The 11,046-nt window shown below is 42.9% G+C and overlaps 1 protein-coding gene across 2 annotated transcripts; it reads right to left on the reverse strand.

The window, feature by feature from the left end:
* Positions 1-2,368: 2,368 nt before the first annotated feature.
* On the reverse strand, positions 2,369-5,637 carry LOC106604904 (cbp/p300-interacting transactivator 3). 2 transcript variants are annotated; one of them, XM_014200019.3, is made up of 2 exons: positions 5,434-5,637; positions 2,369-4,460 (listed from the first exon to the last, which is right to left on the reverse strand). In XM_014200019.3, exon 2 carries the CDS (start codon positions 4,438-4,440, stop codon positions 3,718-3,720), a length of 723 nt encoding a protein of 240 aa, XP_014055494.1. In that variant the 5' UTR covers positions 4,441-4,460; positions 5,434-5,637; the 3' UTR covers positions 2,369-3,717. The 2 variants fall into 2 exon arrangements, with proteins under 2 accessions (XP_014055494.1, XP_014055493.1); XM_014200018.3 differs by having other exon boundaries at positions 2,369-4,464.
* Positions 5,638-11,046: the final 5,409 nt, after the last annotated feature.

Raw genomic sequence — 11,046 nt, forward strand, 5'->3', positions numbered from 1 at the left:
GCCTCCATGCTCTGGACACTACGCTGACAGACACAGCAAACCTTCCTGCCACAGCTCGCATTGATGTTCCATCCTGGATGAGCTGCACTACCTGAGCCACTTGTGTGGGTTGTAGACTCCGTCTCATGCTACCACTAGAGTGAAAGCACCGCCAGCATTCAAAAGTGACCAAAACATCAGCCAGGAAGCATAGGAACTGAGAAGTGGTCTGTGGTCCCCACCTGCAGAACCACTCCTTTATTGGGGGTGTCTTGCTAATTGCCTATAATTTCCACCTGTTGTCTATTCCATTTGCACAACAGCATGTGAAATTTATTGTCAATCAGTGTTGCTTCCTAAGTGGACAGTTTGATTTCACAGAAGTGTGATTGACTTGGAGTTACATTGTGTTGTTTAAGTGTTCCCTTTATTTTTTTGAGCAGTATATTTCTAGATGCAACAATCTGATTATTTCAGCCATAGTGATCTTTCAGCCCCAGTGTGGGGGTGCTGAAGCTAGGAGCTGTTAGAGATACAAATGGATAGGCTTGTGTAGAATGGACCATGTGTAACAGAGAACGAGAGGAATATTAGCACTATACTTGTTTCCCTATGCAACAATGCGATCTGTCTGCCCAAATGAGGGTGCTGAACACTGTTTAGGGGTGGTCTTTGTCAGGAATCCTAGGGCCTCTTAGGGGTAAATCCCACAGAGAAAACCCCATGCACCAAAAACTCCATCCACTTCATTTCAAGAAGTAGTTTTTAATGTAACTTTTTTCACATTGGAGAATTTCCTTGGTGTTTATATGCAGCGTTTTGTTTCTATCAGTCTTTCCATGTGGGTTTTGAGCTTTGACATGTCGAGAAAATAGCAAGCCGACACAGGAAGAAGACAAGTTGCGTAGCTAGCAGTTGTTGTGGGTGAGCTGCCTTGTCTGAGAGAAAGTGAAAAACAGAAACAGGCTAACTGAAAACTTCTTCCAGTCATACCCTGCTTAGCCTGTCTAGACTGGCCCCTCTGTAGGAGACTGAGACATAACAAGGGATTGAGTGAGCAAACGGGTGTATGGGACATAATCCCATTTAACTCTGGATGCACAATGATTAAGAAACCACTTTTTTTATTGATGCTGAAGAGGGACCTTGCAATGCAGTGTTTTCAGATATACAGAATGTGGAGCCAGCGGTCTGCCAGTTAGTCAACCTGCCTCAGCACAGCCTGCACTGGTGGTTTCCAGGAAGACCTGTAGACTGGGCATGGATCCTGCAACCTTTACTAAGGATGGTGCCAAGAGGGGCAGCGCAATTGTAGCTTATGCCCCAGCCTTTCTCATGACAACTCAAGTAACCCCACATGCCCTCGGCTGAATCTAGAGTTTTTGTGTTTGGCAAACACAAATGTAAGTTACATTAAGATCAAGTGAGTTTCATTTAGAGCAAACCTCCAGTTGATTCCATGTTTCAATTTGGCAGCAAGGGCTAACTTGTTCTACACAATTGAACTACTGAAAATAGATGTCTCTTTTAGAATGAGTTAGACAAAAGCGAGGACTTGCTACTCATCAAGTTGCAAAAACAAATGTAACTTTTTGGGCAACCTGACCAAATGCACATATAAAATGTGAGTTACAGATCTATCATTCTACTGGAAAGCAAGTCTAAGAAGCGGTAGATATGTTCTATGTGCGCTATTTCTATGAATCCCATTTTGTTTTTGCGTCTTTTACTTTCGGTTTTGTACACCATCTTCAAACAGCTGAAACAATATTTTTGGTTATGTAAAATATATTTCACAGCAGCTTAGTACAATGATTCTACACTATACTATCTTCTTCTTTTGTCCCTAATTGAAATTAGGCGAACTATGAGTTTTAGCAACCAAGAAATTGCGGAGTGATTTCTGCATAATGCACCTTTAACTCTTAGATGTGGAGGTGATATTCCCATAACATGACATCAATTAAGCATTCCAAGCACTGAGGCAAAATACTAACCCCAACCCCATAGAATACTAAACTCACTTGAATTTAATAGAATTAATATCAGGTGGCTATAACATTGCATAAGGCATGGGATATTTATACAGATTTTCTTTTTGAGGAAGCTATGCTTGTATATGCCATTTATTATTGGCACTAACCTATACTCATTTTGCTTCCCCAACCAACCATTAAGTGCATTCTCAGAGCTAATAACTGTCACTAAAGGTGTGTCGTACTTCTTCGCCCCTGTGGGGTAGTAATTTACAGGGGATGAATTCAGTTAAACCCCCATCAAGGTAAGCGTAGATTAACCCTGGCTCGCTCCATCTCCCCCACCATACACCTAGGTCTCACCTACTTTCTACCCAGCAACATATAGAAAAGTTTCCATAGGAACCAGGAAATTCATTCCTCAATCTATTTTTATTAATAGTGTCAGGATGATCAGGAATGCAATGACTAAAACCACAATGTGGGTCCTTCTCCATATCAAAGGTCATGAATTCAGATGAGAAATTCAGCTTTTTGGTGGATAGCAGTGCACCTTTGAGTTTGATTTTAATACACCAGTCATCATTTTCCATGACAGGATTGAAGGCAATTTGCTGCTTACAGCAGTAAATGTCTGTCATCATAAGACTGTGCATACCTTGAAGGAGATAAAGACATTCCTAAGAAACAGGGACACCTTTGAGATAAATGAATTCAGTATTAAGTTATTTAATATCCTGGACCCTGCAGGCTGGAAAGCCCTGAAGTGGCATATTCCCTTTAGCCCCCAGATTGCCTTTAAGTCTTTGTAAGATTACCTTAAAGTCTTTCATTGCTCCTCTGCAATGAATGTAAAAGCAGGCCACACTTCTATCCAGGCCATTTTTATTGATCCTCAAAACCCCGTCTTGACCGCAAAGGGAAGATAAAAACCACCAGTAAAGAAAATAATAAATTGGCATAATTAATGTAGTTCTACATCTTACAAAGACTTTCCTGTATTAACACAGATGTATACAGTACAAGCCCGTAGGTTTGAGAACAACACAGCTAAAAGCAATCCTTGCCAAAAGTGAGCTATTCAATTATGATAGACTTCCATTCAAATCCATGAAATGACATTCTAGTTGTACTGCCATCTCCATTCTTGGAGAGAAATCCAAGCTCTTGGAAGATCAAAAATGAATTTGAGGGTCTTATTTTCAAACAGAAGGCCCAGACCAATTTACTCAACAAAAAAAGAAGAAAAAAAGACAAATTTAGAGCTTCCCCTGACCTTACCCAAAACACCAAAAGCACTTGATTTTCTCTCTGGACGAGCTGTCGGTCTCTGGTTTGTTCTATATTAATTTCTCTGAGAGAGTACATCTTACTACTAAACTGCCATTGAGTCCAATGTAGGAGGCAAGAGTGTCTTAACATTGAGAAGCCACTCTGAACAAATTCAGCAGTTTTGTTTACATTCATCTCTGGAGAGAAGAGATGCTGGAGGACGATGTTCCATTACAGGCGAGCTGCGACCCAACACAGAACCACACCTCTGGTCACTTCACAAATGACACCATAGCACTGTGGCTATCCAGACCAGTGTCTCTCGCTCACTCTTCTCTGCGACCTAGCACTGTTACAGTGAAAGGCACAACACAAAAACGAAAAGCGGAGCAGTAGTTGTTTCCAGTGGGCAACACTCTACTCAAGTCTTTCCAAACTCTCCACCCTTCCAGGCCCCTTCATAGCATTGTTGACTCAGGTCCTCTCTCACTCAGCAGCTGATGGTGCTGGGCAGCTGTTTGCTCACAAAGTCTGAGATGAAGTCAAACTCGTTCTGGCCCAGGAAGAGTTCGGGCAGCTCCTGAATGCGGTCCAGGCCCAGCTCCACGACCAGGGATGTCAAAACCTCCTCGTCAATCATGTCCACATCCATGCCGTTCAAGGCCAGAGCCGGCCCGGCCATCTGCTGCATGTTAGCCAGCTGGGCCGGGCAAATGCGGTACTGGGCTGCCCCGTTGCCCATGTGGTTGCCGTTCATGGGCCCCAGTGGATATCCGTGATACTGGGTGTTGAGTTTTTGCAGATGCATGCTGGCCATGAGCTGCTGGGACGTGAGACCACCATTCATATACTGCTGTTGTTGCTGCGGGTGCTGCTGGAGGCTCATGTGTTGGTGCTGGGTGTGGTGTTGCTGCTGGGCCTGCCCGTTGTTGTACATCATGTTACCAGACGTCATCTGGTGGTGGCCCATCTGAGCCCCATTGAGCTGTCTGTTCACGGGCCCCACCACGCCTTGCCGCTGCCTCATGGCCACCTCCATGGTGGCCTGCTGCTGAGGTCCCCCACCGTAGTGCATCATCTGGCCATTGGGCAGGGCACGGAGGCTGGGCTGAGGCACTACGTGCTGCTGGTGGCCTGCCTGCAGGCCTCCGTTCATGCCCAGTCTGTAGCCGTGGAGGCCCCCGCCTGCAGAGCTGTGGTTCATGGGCATCATTAGATGATCCGCCACGGCTCCTGTCTTTCAGCACAGAGGAAACACAGTTAGAGCAATGCAGTTGATTTTCAACCCATCATGTAGGTAGGTAGGTAGGTAGAAGTTCAGTGAGCATGCCTACATTTGGCACAGTTGAAGCCAATTAGTGAATAGGTGACATGCCATGGACATATTTGACTTGGCTGCACTAGAGAAACCCGTATGTTTGGATGCATAAGAGCCGTTTATGTGAAGAAAAAAATGGGTTGATTTGGTAACAAGACAATTCATTTCAATATATTTCTCAAACCTTCAAAATATTATGATTACGCAATATTATTTCCTGGAAGAATGTAACCTAGAATGTCCTAAACTGGCAGAGTGAAACCACAAGAGACGCTTCCTAATCAAGAACCGCCGGGTTTGTGCTCCTTTTCGCGAACACTAGAAAGCCTTTCCACGTCTTCGTCAGTGTCGCTGCAAATGCTCCTCTTTGTGCTTTGCCGATTGAAACACAGGTAGGCTAGCTATCAACCTTGTTACCTTTACAACTGGATATTCGATTGATTTAACAGATAACGGCGTCTCGGTCAGTGATGATGCGTTAACTATAATTTGGTTTATATTCCCTCCACAGTGCACATCAAACACAAAATGAAACCAGCTCAGTTATTTTACGCACGTTGCAACAAAGAAGCGAGAAGCGATACATTGGCTTTATGCATTCCCAAACAGCTGTAGCCTATATTATACGGTTCAAACAGCTGTAGCCTATATTATACGGTTGTTCAAATTTAGGATTGCTTCCCAAATTCAATACATAACGTCTACGACGTCCTACATTTGTTAACACACACCACTATTTTATGTCTAGCCTATAATTGCATTGCCGATTAATTATTCCAACACTCCTAAAGACAACGAAAATGGAAACAATGGAACATCAACCTCAAGACCTTCACACAAACGCCAGACAGCGAATTCTACAATAAATGTATTAAAACAAACACGTACCCGTATCTACTCGTATTAAAGTTCAGCGACTTTGCTACTGCTACGTTTTATTTTAGTTTTGCAAAGCGAGGTGTCTTCAGATTACAGTATGTATTCCACAGGTTTACGCTTCATGCTCAAGCAGGGCGGATGCACAGACTGCTTCTTTTCTGGGTCAACTCAGGGATTATACTTTTTTTTTCTTCTTTTTTTTTAACTCAGGGGGAGAGAGGTGGAGCTACGGTTGCCTCTACTTTATATAGTTGCGCATGTGCATAGAAAAAAGGTACACAAACCAATTTGTATACTCCCTCTGTATTTTTTTAATAATCAAGGTTTCTCCCATAGAGAATGACAGAGGCCTCTAGTGGCCAGTTTTAGCATGTGCAATGCCATTGAGGACGTCCACCATTCTTCTGCCATTTTAAAGTAGTCAACTTTTGATTTAATCTTTATTTAACTAGGCAAGTCAGTTAAGAACAAATTCTTGTTTACAATGACGGCCTACCCCTGGCCAAACCAGGACAACACTGGGCCAATTGTGCACCGCCCTATGGGACTCCCAATCACGGCCGGATGTGATACAGCCTGGATTCAAACCAGGGACTGTAGTGACGCCTCTTGCAACGAGATACAGTGCCTCGGACTGCTGTGCCACTCGGGAGCCTATCACTATGGTTTCTCCCCTTCCCTGATAAATGTGAACAACAATGTGTTTTAATAAAATGATCTTGTTGCTGGGTTTTGGTTTAATAAATACAATGTAATTCATAAGAGTTACAGCGGGACATGTGTTTAATTATAATAGATAGGTAGGTGGGTGTGTGTGTGTGTGTGTGCGTGTGTGTGTGTGTGTGTGTTTTTGTCTATACCTACTGGAGTGTGTGAGTGAGTGCGTGAGTGTGTATGCATATGTGTGTGTGTGAGTGTTTCATCTTGAAGATCACTGAGAGTCAATGTAACACACCAGTCTGCTGTGCATTGCCTGAGTGAGGACAGGGAGGGGCAGTGGAATGCCTGTGCTATTCTAGGCCACTGGCTCCAGTGGCTGTTGTGATAGGGTGCTCTGACCGCAGATGCACGTGCCTCAGATCGGTATTCACCACAAGGACCCTAGCCTGCAATTGCAATTGAATGAAAACAACTTAGTATTTTGAGAAACCCATTGTGTAGAGCACATATTTTATGGGTGAACCCTTACGTCTAACACTTGCCTTTGTCATTGTCACTTTAAGCAGGCGCTAATGACTTTTGGCCTCAGGTGTGTGGACATTGAGAAACTCACAAATCCTCTCTGTTAGGCTTTACAGAGAATCCACATGGCTCTTTCTGTTTACTAACTGTCCCCATTCAACATGGCGATATCTGTCTGACACAAATGTACATGTGGAGAAGTACATGTTTTTTTTACATTCACATGTGCATTGCCTAGTCTTTGTTTTCTGCCAGGGCCTAAACCTTTACCCAAATTTGCATCATAATTGGTTAGTGCCCTATTCAGGTCTATGATACAAATACTCCAATCAAATCTGCCCACTCTGTTTTGATCTAGTGCAGAATGCAATCTGACTATCTTTGTGTACAGTAGTCATAGGGCTCCCGAGTGGTGCAGCGGTCTAAGGCACCGTCTCTACCTACTATACCTACTAGAGTGTGTGAGTGAGTGCATGAGTGTGTATGCATATGTGTGTGTGTGAGTGTTTCATCTTGAAGATCACTGCGAGTGATCAGTGCTAGAGGTGTCACTACAGACCTTGGTCAATTCCAGGCTGTATCACAACCGGCTGTGATTGGAAGTCCCATAGGGCGGTGCACAATTGGTCCAGCGTCGTCTGGGTTAGGTTTTGGCTGGAGTAGGTCGTCATTGTAAATAAGAATTAGTTTTTAGCTGATTTACCTAGTTGAATAAAAATGTGATAAATATTATAGTGCAAAGGAGAGTATGGTTGGTCTATATACATTTGAATATATCCTCTATATTGCTTGCCTTCAACATTTGAGGCATGTTGTAGACTATAGGATATACAGATACAGCAGTTTTGTGCCACAGGTACCTCAGAACATAATTTGTGCCCTTTATTTGTATGTTTCTCCACTGGTCTTTCCTTCCCTCCCCTTGTAAACTGTGGCCTAAGGGTTGGGGGAGGAGCTTCCAAAGAGCCTGCCCTCAGCCATGTAGCAAATACTGATTTATTTTATCTGTGTGTATGTGTCACAGGAGGTTGGTGGCACCTTAATTGGGGAGAACGGGCTTGTGGTACTGCCTGGAGTAGAATAAGTGGAATGGTATCAAATATAGCAAACACATGGGTTCCGTGTGTTTGATGCCATTCCATCTGCTCCTTTATAGACATTATTCCGAGTTGTCCTCCCCTCAGCAGCCTCCACTGTGTGTGTGTGTGTGTGTGTGTGTGTGTGTGTGTGTGTGTGTGTGTGTGTGTGTGTGTGTGTGTGTGTGTGTGTGTGTGTGTGTGTGTGTACACGTGCGAGTATGCCTGTCTAAGTGTGTCTTTGTTTGTTTGGGAAAGATGTTTAGCTTCATTACCTCAAGTGCAAAAACTGGTTTTCTGACGCTTGCTGGACTGGAAAAGCAATCCAAATCTTGAGTATGAGGACAATAAAATTATTTCCATAATTGCTTCATGTAATATCTAGTCATAAAAGTGCATCCTTCACAGTCAATTTAGATCAGGGCTCTCCAACCCTGTTCCTGAGGAGCAAACCTCCTGTAGGTTTTTGTTCCAACCTGTTGTAACTAACCTGATTTTGTTTATCAATCAGCTAATTATTAGAATCAGGTGAGCAAGATTAGGGTTTGAGCAAAAACCTACAGGATGGTACCTTTCTTATATGTGTGTCCTTTGAATTTGCATAATGATCATCACCATGTGTACTTACCCACTGGGCACACATTGGTTGAATCAACATTGTTTCCACCTCATCTCAATGAAATTATGTTGAACAAACGTGGAATAGACATTGAATTGATGTCTGTGCTCAGTGGGTAGCTTTGTCTCTTGTGTTTTTGTTGTTATTATTAGTGTTGTTGTTTGAGTTCCAGTAGTTAGCTACATGGCAAAAAAAGTAATTAACTATTGAAAAAACTACCAAGATTTGAATTTAGTTCAACTCCCACCAAGCTACTGCAAAATGTAGTTAAATTACCAGTTGAACTACATGTAGTTTACTACTCCCCAACACCGCTGAAGACATTGCTTTGCTGTGTGTTCTCTACTCTCCTTTAGTTAATCTTTCCTACAATTGCAATGTGGCTACTTTTTGAGCAGCTCAATAAGCTTTCTCCTCTCTCATACATCAGTACTTATACTACCACTTTTCTTTCCCAAGCCCTTGGTCATATTCATTATGCGTCAAACAGAAGAACATTTAATCTGGGAGAGAATAACTGAACTTGTCCAATGAGAAACACTCATTTTCAATTTCTGTTGCAAAATGTTTTTCTACTATGCCATAATTCATATTTTCATGGTGACGGACGCAATAAGGCCACCTTACACAAGTGATCTGCTTTCTGAGGAACAGGGTCAGCAGTCCAGAATGATGAGACAGTTGTTCACAATGTAGATCATGAATCCTTCACAGCCGTGACAATCTGTGTGGTTGGATATTGCTTAATTGGGGCTAGGGGGCAGTATTTGCACGGCCGGATAAAAAACGTACCCTATTTAACCTGTTAGGGCTAGGGGGCAGTATTGACACGGCTGGATAAAAAACGTACTCGATTTAATCTGGTTACTACTCCTGCCCAGTAACTAGAATATGCATATAATTATTGGCTTTGGATAGAAAACACCCTAAAGTTTCTAAAACTGTTTGAATGGTGTCTGTGAGTATAACAGAACTCATATGGCAGGCAAAAACCTGAGAAGATTTCATGCAGGAAGTGGCCTGTCTGACAAGGTGTCGTTCTTCTTGTCTCTGTTTATTGAAGAGTGAGGATCTTAGCTGTCCCGTGACACTTCCTACGGCTGCCATAGGCTCTCAGAAGGCGGCAAAATGCTGAATCAAGGCTTTGCAGGCTCTGGCTGAAAAAAAGTAGCGCGTTTGGGTAGTGGCTGGTTACAGTACTGTGAGACTCAGGCTCGTGCCCACGTCGACCGAAAGCTTTGTTTTCTTTCCTCTGTTTAGCTAAATGGACATTCCCAGTCGGAATATTATCGCTTTTTTACGAGAAAAATGGCATAAAAATGGATTTTTAACAGCGGTTGACATGCTTCGAAGTACGGTAATGGAATATTTAGATTTTTTTTGTCACGAAATGCGCTCGTGCGTCACCCTTCGGATAGTGACCTGAACGCACGAACAAAACTGAGCTATTTGAATATAACTATGGATTATTTGGAACCAAAACAACATTTGTTGGTGAAGTAGAAGTCCTGGGAGTGCATTCTGACGAAGAACAGCAAAGGTAATCCAATTTTTCGAATATAAATTCTGAGTTTAGTGAGCACCAAACTTGGTGGGTGTCAAATTAGCTAGCCTGTGATGGCCGAGCTATGTACTCAGAATATTGCAAAATGTGCTTTCGCCGAAAAGCTATTTTAAAATCTGACACCGCGATTGCATAAAGGATTTCTGTATCTATAATTCTTAAAATAATTGTGAACGTTTATCATGAGTAATTTAGTAAATTCACCGGAAGTTTGCGGTGGGTATGCTAGTTCTGAAAATCACATGCTAATGTAAAAAGCTGTTTTTTGATATAAATATGAACTTGATTGAACAAAACATGTATGTATTGTATAACATAATGTCCTAGGAGTGTCATCTGATGAAGATCATCAAAGGTTAGTGCTGCATTTAGCTGTGTTTTGGGTTTTTGTGACATATATGCTTGCTTGAAAAATGGCTGTGTGGTTATTTTTGTCTATGTACTCTCCTGACATAATCTAATGTTTTGCTTTCGCTGTAAAGCCTTTTTGAAATCGGACAATGTGGTTAGATTAACGAGAGTCTTATCTTTCAAATGGTGTAAAATAGTCGTATGTTTGAAATATTGAAGTTATAGCATTTTTGAGGTATTTGTATTTCGCGCCACGCGATTCCACTGGCTGTTGACTAGGGTGGGACCTAGCCCATAGAAGTTAACAGCCAGCCATTTCACTTATTGGCCCAAGCACTGAGAGGGCGCTGCAATCAGATGATTATATACAACAAAGCAGAGCACTCTCTTGTTACAGGCATTATAACTACCTTTGTTACAGGTGTTAAAACTGAAACTTTTGGTGAAGGTAGGAAACAACACCTCCACTTCGCTGATCCTCAACACAAGGGCCCCACAGGGGTACGTGCTCAGCCCCCTCCTGTACTCTCACTTCACCCATGACTGCGTGGCCACGCACACCTCCAACTCAATCATCAAGTTTGCAGATGACACAACAGTAGTAGGCCTGAGGGGTGTGTGCTCAGTCCTTTCCTGTACTCCCTGTTCACTTATGACTGCATGGCCAGGCACGACTCCAACACCATCATTAAGTTTGCCGATGACACAACAGTGTTAGGCCTGATCACCGACAATGATGAGACCGCCTATAGGGAGGAGGTCAGAGACCTGGCCGTGTGGTGCCAGGACAACAACCTCTCTCTCAACGTGATCAAGACAAAGATGATGAT

Source organism: Salmo salar, chromosome 05, assembly GCF_965601325.2.
Source record: "Salmo salar chromosome 05, fSalSal1, whole genome shotgun sequence".
Taxonomy (NCBI): Eukaryota; Metazoa; Chordata; class Actinopteri; order Salmoniformes; family Salmonidae; genus Salmo; species Salmo salar.

Bases quoted from the DNA above. Each gene is read 5' to 3' on its own strand.
- LOC106604904 (XM_014200019.3), bottom strand. From the start codon at position 4,440: ATGATGCCCATGAACCACAGCTCTGCAGGCGGGGGCCTCCACGGCTAC.